An 18669-nucleotide genomic window follows, 5' to 3' on the forward strand; every position below is an offset into this window, starting at 1 on the left:
AGGAGGCAGAGACCCAAGTTTGCTTATCCCACTTGGTGATGCTCTTTGCCATGCCAAGGAGGCCTCATCAGATGCCTGCGCCATTCTCCTGGACTTCCCCATTTCCAGAGCTACCACCCTAATACACTATTAGCAATGAACTGCCAGGTCATGGGTGTTTTGTTATGGCAAGAGAAAACAGGCTCATCATATCCTAGACCTACGGACTCCATATGGAGCCTTGGCAAAGAGGTGAACCTTAATGACTCAAGCCCTGGTCTCAGCCAAGTCACCCTCTGCTTTGATATTTGGAAATCAAATCTGGGATTAGTAAATCCTGGTGGCGATAACAGGACCATGGGGTGCGAGCAGAGTGGAGACAGATGTCATCAGGATAGTTCTTAAAGAAAATCTACACCAGGAAACCAAATTTCCCAATGACCAGGAAAAAGTGTTTGACCCTTGCAAGTGGAAGCTCAAATGATGGGTATCTGTTGGTCTTACAACAAAATCTAGGCTATAGGCATAAGGATTAGCTAGTTCTTAGAAGGAAATAATAAGCAGAATGTTCAATTTTTAGAGAGTTGGAAGAACTAAGTTCTTTCAAGATTTCTGGCTTTCTAATAATAAAGAAATTTTTCATTCAGACACTATGCCAGGATTCTGTCTTTCCCTGCTTCTTTTTAATTCCATGATCTTCAGATTATTATTTTCCCTTCGGTTGTAAATTGCTCTAGCCTCTCCAGGCTCTCTTGACTTCATGTCTTTGTCTGTGGTCCTCAGAGTTCTTTGTTGGTTGCTTTCTGATGTGAGAATTCCTCCATGTTTTGAAGGCTTATGTGGTGTCTTTTTGGCTTTCTGCGACAGGGTCTTGCTGTGTATCCCTGGTGCTCACTTAGTTGCACAGGTTGACCTTGAACTCACATCATCCCTCCTGCCTCAGTTTCCCCAAGTGCTGTGATTGAAGGCTCTTTGTCCCTTCCCAGGTAGGGTACAGTTTGGGCAGCTGACTGTCTGCAGTGTGCCTTTCATGATGTAACTTGTACGGCTCGAGTGAGAATTAGCTTTAAAGTCTCCAGTGTTCTGTGACACATTTTGCTTTCATTGCCTACCCCCGACTAAGATAATGAGTATGAACAATGGAGACATAGATAAGAGGGTTTTGAAAATAAAAATCATTTGCAAACAATTGTGTTACCTCCGTGTTCTTTTTGAAAAAGTAATGGCGATTTTTTAAATCCTAGCACTTACGTTAAAATTTATACTTGACATCAGTCAACACGCAGGATCATATTGCTGAATAGAACTGCTCTCTCACACACTCTGTGTGTGTTGACTTTTCATTCTTCCATATGACTCTCTGTGGGATGGAGAAACCTCCTTCTGTCTCGCCCACTTCCCACCCACTCCCCCTTCCCTCTTCTTCTCCCTTATTCCTCCATCTCTCCTCCCCTCTTCTTCTCTTCTTCTCTCCCCCACCTTCTCCTTCCCTCATCTTCTCCCTTGCTCCCTCCATCCCTCCTTTCATCTCTTTTGGAGAGAGAGTCTCACAGTGTAACCCAGTCTGCTCCGGAGTTCCCCATCTCCCTGCTTCAGACTTTCCAGTGTTAGGGTTCCATGTGCCATCACACCTGGCTACAATTCCCCCACCTTCCTGCCCAGACTCTGCAGTATTGGGGTTCCATGTGCCATCACACCTGGCTAAGATTCCTTCTTTGTTTTTAAGTAAGTGTCACCTTCATTGAGAATGGCGTCTTTCCTCTGTTGTGCCCCTGGAGCTGAAAAACAGTGGCCTGTCCTTTGCAGCTGTCACCAACCTGGCAATAGACAATCCGACAGGTTTACTACTCCACCTTCCTGATTTATATTTCCTTCTAATCCCTAATCTGATTTTCTTTCATTGTGTCCTCTTATTTCAAATATATATCTGTTTATGGTGTATCTATATGTATATACATGTGTGTGTGTGTGGTGTGTGCACATGTGTGCGAAGAAAAAGGCCGATCTCAAATGCTCTGTTCAGTCACTTTGCCCCTTTAGTTTCTTGAGACGTCATCACTCACTGATCCTAGAGCTAGACTGGTCCCAGACAGCTTCTGTCGCCCTCCAGTCTCTAACTCCACAGCACACTGCGACGCAATTACAGACGCGGGCAGGACCACCCTTGCCTCTTCATTTGGACTTTGGGGATTTAAACTTGACTACGAAGTAAACACTGTTATTCACTGAGCCATCTCCCTGGTTTTGTCTGTCTTCTGCTTTAATGTATGGTTCGTTAACTTAAGTAGCGATAATAAACACTGGTTGGTAATGTCAGACATTGAAAAGTAGCCTGAGCTTGGCACTTTGTGTGAGGTGGGGCAGCCCCTGGAGGATCTATGATAGAGAACCACATGACGTGGCTTAGAATTGTGTGGGTTATCTCTAGATGTTGTGTTAAAGCTAGCCTGGGCTGTATCACAGAGCGCCCCAGACACACACACACACACACACACACACACACACAAACTCGCCTTCCCAACACAAATGCGCTCTGCCCGCTGTGCTCGCTTGCATCCTGTTCATTTTAAAGCCGATGTTATAAGGTACAAATTGGCTCCTCGTGGTTTGTTTCTTTTGATAGGGTGTCGCTCTTGCGTTGGCTTTAAAGGCGTGCACCAGCTACCACCGCCTGATTGGAGGGCGTACGTGCATTGGTGTTATTTTATTTTAGAGAAACATGAACTCTAAAACATACATTACAATTTCTATATGGGAAAAATCATTTTTCAAGCGATTTTGTAAACAGTGCCTCACGGTCATGCTGTTTTACGATGTACGCTGTGAGAGTCGGGCATCATAAAGAAGACTTCAGACCCAGCTGAGCTCTCCGGGGACAACACTGGCACAGTCTGTGTTAATTCATTCTCAGGTTATTCTTAGGCAGAAGCTGGCATTTGGGTATTTGTCTTATCCCTGCTCCTGTAATTTCCGGCAGCCATGGCCCAGTTACAAGAGTGCTCGGGACATCCTTGGATGGATCGCTCTTAAATTCACACAAAGGCTCCTGCTTTCTTCCATCCTGTGAACGTTTCTGGGGTTCTGTTGTCCCTTAGATTTGCAGATCCTTTGTGTTCAAAAACAACAATAACAACAACAACAAAAAAAACCCTAAAAACCTAAATCCCGATTTATGCTTCCTTTCTGTGTTGCTACAGCCCGTTCTTCCCAAGTGTGATGCTCAGGCCTATGGAAGCTCATGACTGTTTGCTGTGTACCAGAGGCCCAGAGACAGGGAACGGGAAGAGGCAGGGAATGCCTACGATCTTCCATTCCCCGAGGGCCATCCTGAACTAGACAGGATTTGTAAGAATCAAAAGATACATGATTTCTGTTTTGAGACAAGGCCTTACTGTGTAGTATAGGCTGGCCTTTTAAAATGTATTTTTGGCATTATAATATAATTATTTCACTTCCCTTTCCCTTCTGCTCTGGGTCTTACAGCCTTTCTGTGTAGTGCAGGCTGGTCTTTTTCGTATGTATGTTTTTTTTGACGTTATAATAATTACATCAACTCTCCCTTTCCTACTGCTCCGGTTCGTACATTCTCTCTGCCCTCTCTTCCTCAGTGATGTCTGAGCCACGGGAGCCGATTTGTGCTGTAGATGTGACATCTGGGACTGGGCCCCACAACCTGCTCCCCGTCTGTCGCCAACAGAAGTTTCCTTGATGCTAGGTGAAAAACCACTGTCCATGGGCCTGGGTTAGCCTAGTCTTGATTTCACAGTCTTCCTACCTCAGACTCCCAGACAGCTGGGATTACAGGCAGGTACCAGACCTACCTCAGGTTTTCTGATTAGTGTGTACTAACTTTGAAAACTCACTAGTTTGAATGATGGGCATGTGGTATGCAATTGTAGCCCTAGAACTCAGGAGACAGAAGCGGAAGAATTAGGGGTTCAAGTCCAGTCGTAGCTACTTTTTGAGAACCGTGGTAACCTGGAGTACATGAAATCCTGTTTCAAAAAAACAAAACAGAAGCGAAACGGAAGCAAACCCACCACTGTTGTTCTTAATTTCTGGCTGGCTGCGGGTTAGAGGGTAAAGATGTTACGCGAGGAAAAAGACACAGACACGCGGCGGTCCCACGTGGGTGCACATTAATGGGGGAGGGGCAACAAGCAGGTAAAGATGTGCGGACCCAAGGGGGAGGCGGGGAAGAAGAGAGAAGAAGAGAGAACTCATGGCGGCCTTTGCTTTTAACGGGGAATGCAAAGGCTTCTGGGAAATGTGTCCTGTGCTCGCGTGCGCTGGAGTCCAGCGGAAAGCTGGGAGCTGTAGTCTTGCAAAGGAACAACAACCACCCTTTCTAACAGGAGCCACATAAAATGGGTTTCTTTATGACATTCCCATATGTGCATATAATATACTTTGATCATATTTATATCTCTATACCTTCACATCCTCTTTCTGTTATGTCTGTCCTCTTCCTAAATAGCCACACTTCCACTTAAATGTGTTTTTCTAAATATATATGTATATTATATATGATAAATAATAAAACATATGTTGTATATTATATAATATAATATATACATATATAAAATATTGCACACAGGGAAGAAACCATGAGATGTTTATCTTTCTGGCTTATTTACCGTAATAGCATGATCTCTAGCTCTGTTCATTTTCTCTCATTCTTTGTGGCTGAGTAGAGTTGGACACTAGCTGCTTCCCGTGGGATACCCTACACGCGTCCAAGCCGTTTACCTTCCACAGCCCATAAAGATTCACTCCCTGTAATCAATTAATGCACTGAAGCAGTGTGAAGTTGCTGCTGCCACTGGTTTATGAATGTGGTACTCACAGTTAGCTTGCGTTCTCTTTATTTATCTCTAGTTGGGGTATTTGTAAGTGATGTGATTGTACGCCACTTCGAAAGAATAAGTGCTTTGTGAGTGTTAGTTAGGGAAATACACAGATAACCACCATCATTTGCCTCCTCCAACACAGACACCACGGGGGCATTCTCGATTGGAAGACTGTAAGCTTAGAGGTAGAAGCTAGAGGGCATCATAGGCAGGGACTTCCGAGAACTGCCAGTGTCCCTGTCCTCCAGTCTACTCTGGGAAAAACCTTCTCCTCAGACTGGATGTCTTCCTCTAACAGGAGAGTATGGTCCCCAGTTAGAGGTTTGACTAAAAGGTGTCTTGAATACAAGAGGCCCCATGAAGATCGAGGAGCCCATGCTTGCTTCCTGGTTATGTTATGGTTTAGCTCAGCGATGCTTTCCTCTTGGCTGTATGGAGACTGCTGGCAGTAAGGACTCATACACATGTTCATCATTTAGATCTGTTCCGTGTGGGCCCCTCAGGAACCCCTACCCACTTGTAGTCATTGAGTGCATGGGATATGGTTAATGCATTCTGTGTTTCTAGTAAGCCAAAAGCCTGGGGCGGGGTAGGGGGAGAAGGGAATGCCTCACTCATGATGGTTTGTATTAAATTAATGCTGAAATAGCAGGTTGTAGATATTGAGTTCAAATAGATGGTTAACATTTCTCCTTGTTTTATGTTTTCAGTGTAGTTTCTAGAAAATGTAAAATTAGCCGGGTGTTGGTGGTGCACGCCTTTAATCCCAGCACTCAGGAGGCAGAGGCAGGTGGATCTCTGTGAGTTCGAGGCCATCCTGGTCTACAAGAGCTAGTTCCAGGACAGGAACCAAAGCTACAGAGAAACCCTGTCTCGGAAAAAAAAAATTGTAAAATTACACATGCAGATCACATTATATTTCTGTTAGACAATGCTGGTTTATACCCCTTCACCTGTTTCACATGTCCTAACCTGTTTTTATGTAATTATTTTGCTGAACTGCGTGTCTCCTCTTTCCTGCGCATTCTCTTCTTTACCCACTTGTCTTTCAGCTTTTATTCATGCAACTCATACGTTCTGAAGTTTTCTGGGATTCTTGGTTTGTTTTCATTACCGTGGAAATACTGTAAACACAAACTCCTTGTCCTCCTCAGTCAAAGGCAAACCAGCCCAGCTCTGTAGCCATCCACCCCGGCTGTGACATTTGTCTATTTCTGCTCCTCAGTGTCTCCTCTCTTCTTCCCGTCTGGGCCCTGCAGTCAATTTCCAGGAACATCAGTGTGGTCTGTGCCAAGTTTGGGTTTATGCACGTGTCAGGTGTAAGACCCCGCCCCCAGAGGTCAGCTGTGAGATCACTGGCCTGCCCTCCTCCCCCAGAGGTCAGCTGTGAGACCACCGGCCTGCCCTCCTCCCCCAGAGGTCGGCTGTGGAGACCATGGGCCTGCCCCGCCCCCAGAGGTCAGCTGTGAGATCACCGGCCTGCCCTCCTCCCCCAGAGGTCAGCTGTGGAGACCATGGGCCTGCCCCGCCCCCAGAGGTCAGCTGTGAGCATCACAGATGCTTTTGCGCCTAATCCCCAGCATTCCGGGGGGTCTCACTGTGTTTGGGTTGCGGCTATCACGGCGCTCTGGGCAGCATACAGAACTTTACAGACACCAGGCTGTTCTTTTTACACGTTTGTCGGGACAGATTGTGCGTGTGAAGCGACATTGGTAGCATACTGAATTCTTTCATATATGAGCTTTTGGTCTTGTCAAAAATCTCAAGTTCTTAGAGGGTGAGAGCCGTACCATATGCGGTAGGAAGGAGATGAAATGAAGAGATGATCCCTTAGGTTTTATTGCTTAGTATCCTCTCTGGCCTGATACTAAGTACATAATAACACATGCTCCATATATGTCTGCTGATGCCATTAATTAATTAATTAATTCCATTAAGGTGGTCAATTCACGTATCTCCAGGCCTTTTTACTTTTCAACTGAGATATATGTAATGCGTTCAGGTTTTGATTTCTTATTTTATGTCTTTTCTTGGTCCAGTGTGGTCCCATGGGTGGGACACTTGTCTTTTGTTCTTTGTGTCTTCTTTTGTTCTTCTACATGGGAGGTGCTCCGTGTGTATCCTCTGGTGGTCACAAAGTCAGGTCTTAGCCTTCATGGCCGACTTCAGCACTGGACAACAGCGCTTGCCTGGGTCATGAGCACAGCCGGGTTTCTTGGGAGTTGAGCTTCTTTGTGCTACAGGGTTGTTCTGTTTCAGAATGGTGCTGTCCTTTGGGTGGGTGAGGATACTGACAGCCTGCTCTCCCATAAGAAATAGACAAGGGTTGGGGATAGAGCATGGGGGAGCGTGGGACTGTGCAAACCAGTTCTGCTTGGTGAAATTAAAGTAGAATGAACTAATGGGATAATATTCATGGCTAGACTTAATTGAACACTTAGTTTATGCTAGACATTGTTTTAAGTTTTTTTCTACAATAACTAATTTAGTTTTCTCCAAAGTCCTGGGAATAGAGATTAATGACAATAGAAAACCAGAAGAAGAAGACATTGAAACAAGATGTCAGTGATTGCAGGGTGGATGGTGGAGACTTGACCAGAAATCCTTGCATGGGGCTTTGGACCTCACTCCCTAACGTACAATGCTAACCCACTTCTCTGTTTAAATATAGACCATGCTAAAACACACAATTCAGTTGAGTGCTTTGGTCTTTTCCTTTGTTTCTAGAGCAGAATAATTTCCATAGTTGGTCTGTTGTGTTTTAAGCTGTGAAGGCTCTGGCCTGTTTCTCTCAGGAAAGTAGCTTCGTTACAGACAGCGTGCCTTTGCTGTCTGCCTGCCTTGTGTTAGGAGTTAATTATTTATAGCTCGCGGGAACTGGTGTGGCACTTGACTCACAGAGTTCATAAAGAAATCATGGCTTACGGAAATGCCCTGGTATGAAAGCAGCAAGCCACTGACCCGTGTTTTAGGCTTCATAAGTCAGAGAGTGTCCAGCAGTCATGGGACATATCTTAGTGCGGTGTTTCTGCTTACACCACTCAGTGTGAAGGGTCTACGTGAACAAGCAGGGGGACTTAATGCCATTACCCTGAAGAAACTAGCTTGTCTGTTTTTATTTTTGCTCTTTCCATGTAGGGTTTTCTGCCTACCAACCCAAGTTACTTTATATTTATATATTGGTTGAGCCATCTTGCTGCCAAGTTATTTTGACTCAAAGAATAGCGCTAAAACCATGAGATCAACTTCATGGCAGAAATCGCTTAGATACATTTACAAGTACAGTAGGTGTATTCATGGAAACGTGAGCTCTGGGATGGCTAATCTCGGCTGTCAACTTGACACATCTGGGTAGAGAGAACTGTCTTAGTAAGAGTTTCTGTGGTTGCTAGGAAACACCCTGGCCAAAAGCAAGTTGGGGAGGAAAGGGTTTATTTGGCATATGGTCCAGATCATAGTTCATCACTGGAAGAATTCAGAACAGGAACTCAAGCAGGGCTGGAATCCCGAGGCAGGAACGGATGCAGAGGCCTTGGAGGGGGGCTGCTCACTAGCTTGTTCCTCGTGGCCTGCTCAACTTGCTTTCTTAGAGAATCTGAGACCACAGCCCAGGATGGCCCTGTCCACAGTGGCTTGGGCCCTCCCACATCAATCCCTGAGAAAATGTCTTACATCTGGATCTTCTGGAGGCATTTTCTCAGCTGAGGTTCCCTCCTTTCGGATGACTCCAACTTAGGTGACGTTAACATAAAACCAGCCAGGACGGGAACCGTAACTGAAAAACTGCTGTTGTCTAACTGGCCTCTGGGCATGTCTGGGGGGCATATTCTCGGTTGCTAACTGATGGAAGAGAGCCAGCCAATCACACTGTGAACAGTGGGCCTAGGTTGTATGAATATGTAGTTCGACATGAGCAAGGGAGCCAGCTAGCAGCCCGCATTCTCCCTGGTCCCTGATTCGCTCAGTTTCCTCCACATTCCTGCTTGAATTTCTGCCCTGGCTTCCCTTGGGTGATGGACCGAAGCCTGGAAGCTGAAACAAACCCTCCCCTTCACTCCTTGCTTTCTGCCGTAGCGTTTGTCATCATAATAGAAAGCAAACCAGAACAGGCATCTCACCAAAAGTATGGAACAGATGAGGAAATGGGAAATATAGGGAGCCCCTTCTCCCAGTTTCTCTGCACACAGACTTGGTATCGGAGGTTGGTAGCTGTCGTACGGTATAACACCAGAGAGTAGCTGGTTTGCTTTGAAGTCAGAATCTCGTGCTAACTTTTTAGGAGTCAGTAGGTTAGCTTTAAATGAAATATTTTATATAAAAGATTCCAGCAAAGACAGACGGTACAGAATAAAACATACAAGTGGTTTATTATTAAAAGGTTTATTATTTAAAGGGGCACACAAGAGAAGCAAATTCACTCTACATAAAGCCAGTAGGATCTGGATGATGTAACATGAACCCACAGGCACGGGTGGGTAAGTAGACAACCTCACAGGTAGCAGGCAAAAGGACAGAAATCTTACACAGGGTCTCCTAAGCAGTTGGCCATCCTATAGGAGGAGAGTCCCAGTGGGCACATGAGGCTGGACGCCACGCCTAACAGGGAAGTCCATTCCTTGTTGGAGACCAAATGGTAGTCAGAGGAAAACCCTCATGATCCAGGCCGTAGGAATGCCTTGCACCTCTGGGCACATCAAGATGAACAGAAGCAGGCTCGGAGATTTAAGTCATGCCACAGAGTCTCTAGGATAAAGATGTTCACCACTCTTCACCTGTTCAGTTAACAGTAGGTCCCACCCGCTGTCCTCCCAACGCCATTGTAGATACCGGGAATTAAATAGTGATAAAACGTGAAAAATCACTGCTTTTGTGAAACTTAAGCTCTTGATCTGGGAGATAGACAATGGCCAGGTGAGTTAGCATGCGGCAAGTCAGATCTTAGAGAAACATAAAGAGGTACTTCCAGGATGTTCCCATTCTGCAGAGAACACCTCCTCCTCTGTATTTAAATGCAGAGGTGACATTTGATCGTGCTCCCGAGAACGGCTTCAGTGAGCTGCCTTCCTCGAGGCAAGGGGACCGAAAGCAGTGCACATGACCTTGGTACCATCTATCAACTGTATTTAGCACGGATCTTGCTGGTTAAAGATTTAGTCCTTTAAATAACAAGTGTGGGACAGAAACGGGAAAGAGGGTGCTGGACTATGTGTGGATGCACAGATCTTAAAGAGATGCTAGAAAAATCCTCCTTCCTCAGTTTCTGGAGAAGCTGTGCCAAGGGAAACTGGGGGCCACAGGTGTGTGACCGCCTGACCATCATGCAACTTCTTCTGTCTGTAGGAGTTATCTGATATCGTCAGGTGACAGGTTATTCCACAGAAGATTATTGCTTGCTGGGGTATTGATAAACTCTCCTACAAGCCTCGTGTCTGGGATGCTTAATCCTGATCGCTTGCCTTGCTAGCCCTAATATCGTACGCTTGCCTGTCTCTTGCAGCATTGTAGGAAACCCACCTCGGAGAGGCAGGCAGCATGGCTAGCTCAGCCCGAGAACATCTGCTCTTCGTACGGCGTCGGAACCCACAGATGCGGTACACGCTGAGCCCAGAGAACCTCCAGAGCCTCGCAGCCCAGAACTCCATGCCCGAGAACATGGCCCTGCAGCGAGCCAACAGCGACGCAGACCTGGTGACTTCTGAGAGCCGCTCCAGCCTGACCGCCAGCATGTATGAATACACCCTGGGGCAAGCCCAGAACCTGATTATCTTCTGGGACATTAAAGAAGAGGTCGACCCCAGCGACTGGATTGGGCTCTATCACATCGGTGAGTCCAGCAAAGCCTTGTACGTGGCCCGCCCTACAGTTTTGCTCTGAAATCGAAACGTTCTGTGTGTTCTCCTTGACATAAAAAGAAAAAAAAAAGTTTTTCAGACGCAAATAGACAAAGCAGATTCTGGAAGCTTGCTTTCTTCCTTGGGAGGAGAGGCAACTGTGTCTTTCCTTATATGCCCCGTGCAGTTACTATTTCTACCAAATTAAATGTCAGACTCCGCAAGCTCCGGAGTATTGTCTTTAGTCTCTCGTCACCCTTGAGACATATCATGTCTCGGAACGAGGGAGGTTACTGACAGCTGTGGACACTGTTAAGTTGATAAGAAAACAGTGTGTTTTCTAAAGGTTGACTTCCTCTTAAGACAATCTGTCGTTGGGGGTATTTTTGCATGCCTGGGAAATAGTAGCTACTTGTTTTGGTGAAACAGCCCCAGCTCCGTTTAGCCATTGTCAGATCTGTTATTTCTAGGTGGATGGTGATGAATGGAACATTCCAGAAGATAAAAGTTAGTATTATTGAAATGCAAAAACCAAACCCTACCAATTCATCATAAATAAAATCTAGATCTAACGCAATGATGAAATCTCATATTACTCAAAGTGGGGAGGTTTTGTCTCTGAATGAAGGAAATTCCTTTAAGATTGACATCTGATATTGCTTTCAGTGTGGGTTTCTAGCCAAGCTTCCTTTTGGTTGTGGTTTAATGAGTGGCGGGATGGCCCGTACAGCTAGGGCTCCCTGTACGCTGGGCTGTGTGTGGGAAGTTTGTCACTGTAGAGGGATGGGGCTCAGAGGGTGCTCCACAGCCCAGCTCCCTCTGTCCTGGGAGTCATCAGGTCCACTTAGAGAACCCGGTATAAGGCGAGCCTACATCCTTGCTGAAGTTTTGTTGGAACGTTAAACTCACTGAAACTTGCATTCTTTTAGGACTGATTAATCATGCTAGATAGAAAAAAACTAAAATAGCAAAAATTTAGTGGATTAATAGCTTTCTCCTCCCTCCCACCTCTTACAGTAACCAAAGGGGTGGTAGCAAGACTCTTAAGTTGCTTGTTTTCCTTGGGTGTATTTAACTGTATAGTCGAAGCGAGGAAGGCATACAAATTAAAGTTCTTGTTCCTATTATTATGACCATAAAAGAGCTTGCAGTTTTTGTGGGATGTAAGTCTCTCTTCAGGCTCTGTAAAACTTTTGTGTTTACTTTTCTTATTAATTTTTTTCTTTTTTAGATTTTATAGCAAAGAAGTCTTCCTATGATATTGTAAATAGAAGATGGTGGTTTAAGATGTTTTATATGATGTTTCTTTGGAACATAGTTTTTAATTTCTTGTGTAAGATTAATTTTTATGTATGTGTGTAATAGCCTCTAAGATGCCGGAATCGTGTCGGTATTAACTCGAATTATCTAATATTTTTCCGTCCTCTCTTTTTGTTACTCCATTCGAACTGTTACGTCTTCCTGTCTAATCTGGAAGGACTAGGAAATAAAGCCAGGGGACCACAGCTGTAAGATGTCAGTGTTCTTGTGTTTTACCTTGTAGAGGAAGGAGTGCCTGTCAGAGCTATACTTGTGACTTAACACATGGATAGAGCTAGGAAAGCAGACATGGGAAGTAAAGTAACTCTTTTTCAGGAAGCTCCTAATTGTCCTCACATAGGTCACCCCTGCTTTTGGAGCTGCCTTGTGTACAGCATGTCCCCTGCCCTCGGAGCTGGCCCTGCTCAGCACGCTCCCTGCCCTCGCCCATGCTCAGCACGCTCCTTGCCCTTGGCGCTGCCTCGTGTGCGCATGCCCCCTGCTCTTGGAGCAGCCCCCGTGTGTACAGCATGCCCCCTGCCCTTGGAGCCACCCCGTGTGTAGCATGCCCCTGCCCTTGGCGCTGCCCCGTGTGCGCATGCTCCCTGCCATTGGAGCTGCGCCTTGTGTAGCACGCCCTCTGCCCCCAGCCCTGCTGGCCGCTTTATATTTGCTCTTTATATTGATTTCCATCAGTTTGACTACGACCCATACAGATGCGATTTTCATTTTAGTTATCTTGGGATACATGAAGTTTATGTTCATGCTTTTGATGAGTTTTTTTGACATTGTTTTCCTAAACTGCATTTTTTCTAACTATTCGTACTCTATTAGTTCTCATTGTTCCGCAAGGGACTCGTGGTTTTGATTCAATTTTCGTGGATCTATTTTCTCCTTCACAATTTATCCATCTTCCTGCTCCTTTTCCTCCTTCGCACACATGCACACACACGCAGGCACAGGTACGTTGGTAACAGAGTCTCGTGTGTCCCAGCGTAGCCTGGAAGTGCTGTGTGGCTGAGGATGACTTTGAATTCCTGATCCCTTTTGCCCTCCCCTCCCGTCCCGAGATTATAGGAGTGGGCCACCGCTCGGGCTCTATTCATCTATCCTCAGGCTGATTATCCTTTTCCTTTTTTCCTTTATTCTGTTGTCTGTCCTGTTGACGGGTCTTAAAATTTCAGAGAGTTGACTTCTGACTTGGAGAATTTTTCATTCAGATCTCTTGGCAGGACAGAGTAGCAAGAAGCAATCATCTCAAACCTCTCAAGAGATGGCGAACACAGCCTAGGGTTTGCATTGACATGCCGAGAAAGTAGACTGAGATATTTGGTATTCTTGCACACGCCGTTAATCTTAGATCTTCCACAGTAAATGGTCTTAAAAGGCATGGGTGCCAGGCTTGTAACTTTCAGTGGAATGTATTTCTGCAGTTGCAAGGCTGCTGCTGTATTTGAAAGAGGGGGATGGAGGAGCGATTTGATTTACGTGGGTTCTCAGACCCAGTGGACAGAAAGCTTTAAGCACAAATAACTATTTCCCTCCAGGGGTGAAAGGAGCTCTTTCCCCCTACTTCTGGGGGAGAATGGGCAAGCATGGGCATCCAAAGAGGAAAGGGGTAAGGGGTGTAACAGTGGCCTTTAACTGATAGCCGCATGTTGGGGACTGTGGACCCCCAGAGCCTGAATTTTCTGTAAACAGTTTGTTTTTCTGTGCTTGCAGCTGCTCTGAGCACGAGGCCCTCATCAGTCCCTGATGGCAGAGAAGTGATTTCTGGTGGGCTTGCCCCTGAAGGATCTCGAGAGCTAGGGCATGGCCATTGGTCAGGGAAGGCACCGTATAAGCTGCCCTGGGACACAATAAAGTTGGCATTCTTGGGGAATTCAAGGACGACCCATGTCTCTGTCTATGTGTGTGTGTGTGTGTTTTAATCTCCAGCCCCTTGTCCTGCTCGCAAACGGTTCTGTAGTACAGGCGGTACACTACAGGCATAGTGCACGTAGTAGCCGTAGCAGCACGCATGCCTTACAGCCAGATCCTACTGTTTCCTATTTAACTCTACTGTTCAGTCTCTCTAATGTTACTTGTACGTATGGTTTCAGGGCTGACGATTTGGTATTGGATAACCAGTTGGTGTGTTCTTCCTTGGAGATGCTGTTTCTCCCATTCTCAGCATTCCTTAGTTACTGGTAGTTCTTTCTGTAGGGTTGAGGCCTTGTGGGGGTCTCCTGCCCTCCACTCTTGTCCTTGTTCAGCTCACTTGTGGGTAGTCACGTGGGTGAGACTTCTGATGTCGCTAGGCGACACAATCTCACAGCAAACCCCCTAATCCTCTGGCTCATACGGTTTTCCTGTTCCCTCTTCTGTAACGTTCCCTGAGCCAAAGGTAGGGGAGATATTTGGAGACGTATCCATTGGGGCTGGATTTTTGCATTTTGGGTTGGTCGTGATTTTTCTGTAATAGTCTCTGCTGCACAGAGATACGTTTCCTTGGTGAGGGGTGAGGACATCTGTGGGTATAAGGACAAATGTCTAGAACGCAGTTGGGTATGATGCTGGTTTAGTAATTGGTAGTTATAGTTTTGACTTCAGTAGCCCTGGGTAGTTAGCTAGGTTTTCAGTAGAGGTATGGCTTCCGTATTGTTAAGTAGGTCTTGCATCTAATTAGACAGCTGTTGGTTACAGCTAAGGCACGTGTGTCCACTATTGCACCCTTAAGGTTATCGTGCTGTGCTGGCCATGGATGTGATACATGCTCAATAGAGCCGGGTAGGACTATTGGTTTCCTCCCCCATTCGGAAGCTTGCATGGTGCCTTCTGGTACCATAAAAGCTAGCACTCAGGCTTCCCGGTCAGTTCCAGCTCAGGAACCTCTGGGCCCTGTGTCTGAAGTGCCGGGTACCTTCAGCAACAAGGACTTACCTTCCACCTCTGGGAGCGGGACTACCAAGGGAAATAGCAATAGTCTGTAAAGTTTGGGAAATCTCTTGGACAACCCTGACTGTCTTAGTTGGGGTTTCTGTGGCTGTGAAGAGACACTGTGACCACTGTCACCCATAGAAAGGGAAAACATTTAATGGGGTGGCTTCATTTTTTCAGAGGTTTAGGCCATTATGGTGATGGTACGTGGTGGTGCACAGGCAGACGTGGTGCTGGAAAAGAAGCTGAGAGTCCTGATCTTGACCCACAGGCGACAGAAAGGGGCCAGAGTATCACAGAGTGGAGCTTGAGCAAGAGACCTCCAAGCCCGCCCCCATGGTGACACACTTCCTCCAAAACCACGCCTACTTCAACAAGGCCACACCTCTTAAACGCTCCCTTTCTTTTTTTTTTAAATATTTATTTATTATGTATACAATAGTCTGTCTGTGTGTATGCCTGCAGGTCAGAAGAAGGCACCAGACCCCATTACAGATGGTTGTGAGCCACCATGTGGTTGCTGGGAATTGAACTCAGGACCTTTGGAAGAGCAAGCAATGCTCTTAACCTCTGAGCCATCTCTCCAGCCCCGCTCCCTTTCTTTGAGCCAATACATTCAAACTACCACACAGACCTACAGCTCAAAAGAAGGCTTTTCATGTCTCGTGTTGGGGGCTTCTGTTAGACAGTCTTTGACCCTAGTAGGGAGCATTGTCAACCCAGATGAGAAATTTTCATTTAAATTATATGTTTGTTTGTACATGAACATGTGTATTGTAAATTTATTTGGTGCAGATATAGTTAATAGTATGATTCCTCTCTGATTTTTTCAGACATGCTATTGTGAGTTTACTCTCTTCCCTCATTTTGTGTTTCTCTCTCACCACCTCGCCTCCTCCTCCCTAAAGGTTTTCCCTTTTTCCCCTTTCCCTAATCAGATTACTTGTACCCTCTCTCTCTCTCCCTACCCCCTCCCTGGCAATGATCCCTTCTTACTTTTCTGCTTTCTGTAATTATTTGTTGTATGATGTTATGCTCTTTGGGCTCTTTGGGGGCCCTGCCACCCAGCTCCCAAATGAATCACACACAGAGACTTATTCTTACTTGTAAATGCCCAGCCTTAGCTTGGCTTGTTTCTAGCCAGTTTATTTTAAATTATCCTGACTGTCTTTTGCCTCTGGGCTTTTATCTTTCTTTATTTTTGTATACCTTTCTTTCCTTCTTTCTGTGTGGCTTGCTGTGTAGTTGGGTGCCTGGCCCCTGATGTCTTCTTCTCTTTGTTCTCTTGCTGTTCTTCCTTCCCCTTGCTTCTCCTCATATTTATTCTTTCTGCCTGCCAGCCCCGCCTATCCTTGCTCCTGCCTCGCTGTTGGCTGTTCAGCTCTTTATTAGACCATCAGGTGTTTTAGACAGGCAAAGGATCACAGCTTCACAGAGTTAAACAGATGCAGCATAAACAAGAGTCACACCCCTTAAAGTAATGTTCCCCAACATTTCTCCTCTTTTTCTTTCTAAACAAAAATGAAAAGTTTTAACCTTAACATAGTAAAACTGTACACAATCAGAACAATTATCAAGCAAAGACTACATTCATAGTGTACTGAATTCTAATTCATTTGTGTCCGGTAAATTTAAAGAAAATACTCCATAATCTATCCTATCTCGGTCAATTCAAACTTTTATAACTAACTTACTTTCTATTACATCTAAGAGAAACTTCAACTATAACTATCTAGTCTTCAACTGTATCAAAGGCACCGGACGGACATAATATTATTTAAATAAAAAATACATCGCAGCCGACTTCTAAAACCTCTAGAAATGACAGAGACACCTGACTGCTTGGACAGCCACCTGAAGTTCCTTTGCTTAGTTGAGTCACCAGTCTTGAGGCTACAGACCCCTACCGTCTGGCAGACTTTTCAATGAAGCAGGAAATCTGAAAGACTGCCCCATCTATATTGGCCGTTTGTCAGTCACTTTCCCCTGTGCCCTGAAGTAGGTCTGGCAGCTTCTTCTGTGAAGCAGGAACCCTGAAGGACCATCCCGCCTTGTTTTGGCAAAGTCACTTTCCTGTGGGGTCCTGAACATTCCGTCTGCCCAGCACATAGCCTGCAGTCAAAGGCAAGAGCAGTTTCTTTGCTCTGTGGCTAAGCTTGCCACAGTGAAAGCAAACTCCATAAGGAGTGTGTCTTCAATGCTCATGTCTTCTCTGAAGTAAACTGGCGCTCCCAGGAGCAGATGTGTCTAATTGTCATGAAAAACTTTAATTAACAAAACATTTAAAGTGCCTTATTCTGTAGGTCTTTGTAGTATTTGGAGACCATCTATCTATCTAAAATATATCTATATATGATCTGGAAAACATACCTAGCATATCTACAAATTTAATTGTTATAGATGACTAACTACTGGCTTGTGTTTCTTTATTATCCTAAATAGCTCATGACAATATGTTGACTGTCCTGCCCAGTTCCCACAGTCATTAAGTCCCAAAGAAATCACACAGAGGTCTACATTAGTTATAAACTGATTGGCCCATTAGCTCAGGCTTCTTATTAATAACCCTTATAACATATATTAGCCCATTATTTTTATCCATGTTGTCTACGTGGCTAGGTACCTTATTTGACGAGGCAGTCACATTTTGCTTCTTTTGTGGCTGGGTCACAAATGCAGACAGAGCTTTCCTCTTCCCAGAAATTCTCCTGTTCTTATTGACCTGCCTATACTTCCTGCCTGGCTATTGGCCAATCAGCGTTTTATTAAAATACAATTGATAGGGTACAAACCATTGTCCCATAATAGTTTTCAAAAACTAGAATTTTACCTTACATTTTAAAACTGCATAGATACAATACCTGAAACAAGAGTAGATAAATATATACAGTGTGTTGTAACAAAAATAACCTTATGTTTGTATCAATATACAAAAGTCCTTTAACCAAGAGTAAAAACATATATACAGTGTAACAAAATTGACTTTGAATTTGTACCCATATACCAAAATCCATGCCAGTGCAAAATATCTGATATTAATAGTTGTCTTTTTATCCTATATTCCCCTAAATATAACAAATTTACATGATCCACAAAATAATAATCCAAAGACCACCCACAGCCTCTTTTCTCTTGGCAATGTGGACATTGTGTTCTCTAGACTGCTTCCTGCTGAATGTGGGTGAAGGCATCTTTTAGGGTCCCAGAGAGAAAATTTGAGGTAATGGGGAGACCCATTATAACCTTTGTTAACAGAGATCACCTGTCAAGTTTCAGGAGGTCTCCCCTGATCAAACCACATCCAGGTCAACCTGAAACGAATCCACAGCCTCCTGCTTCTTCTCATGGACGCAAGAGCAAAACCGCTTCTCAAAAACATTTTTGATTTCCATTTGACAAATACATTTTTTAAAATTTTTTTTAAAGTTAAGGCGTTTTTAAAATATATAGGCTGGTTTATTTCAACAGCCCCTTTTCAATTCCAGGTCTCTTAGCAGCTGGCTGCTCTTTGCTTTTCAATAGTCAAAAAATTCAAAATCAACACAATACTATACAGGAGTCCCTCTGTGTGTGTCTTTCGCATCTTTGCGTGGCCTTTTTCTTTTACATAACTTTTACTGTCTCTTTAAAGACTTAAAAACCCTGTATTTCTTTCATAGCTGCCTATACCCTTTTCTTTCTTAAGCACATTGTACAACACACTGGAACCTGTGAAGAGGTTTTTTCCCCCCATCTGGACCTCTTTTACTGTGTATCTTTTAGCCTTATTTGACTGCACGAGCAAATTTTAG

The 18669-nt window shown here is 44.8% G+C and overlaps 1 protein-coding gene across 3 annotated transcripts in view; it reads left to right on the plus strand.

Moving 5' to 3' along the window:
• Hecw2 (HECT, C2 and WW domain containing E3 ubiquitin protein ligase 2) overlaps nucleotides 1–18669 on the plus strand; it is a 301655-nt gene that overhangs the window by 113908 nt on the left and 169078 nt on the right. For all 3 annotated transcript variants that reach the window (XM_075956458.1, XM_075956459.1, XM_075956460.1), the window contains exon 2: nucleotides 10327–10653. In XM_075956458.1, coding sequence (XP_075812573.1) covers nucleotides 10362–10653 — 292 coding nt within the window. In that variant the 5' untranslated portion in view covers nucleotides 10327–10361. The remainder of the gene's footprint in view (nucleotides 1–10326; nucleotides 10654–18669) is intronic.

Source organism: Microtus pennsylvanicus, chromosome 22 (assembly GCF_037038515.1).
Source record: "Microtus pennsylvanicus isolate mMicPen1 chromosome 22, mMicPen1.hap1, whole genome shotgun sequence".
In the NCBI taxonomy this organism is placed as follows: domain Eukaryota; kingdom Metazoa; phylum Chordata; class Mammalia; order Rodentia; family Cricetidae; genus Microtus; species Microtus pennsylvanicus.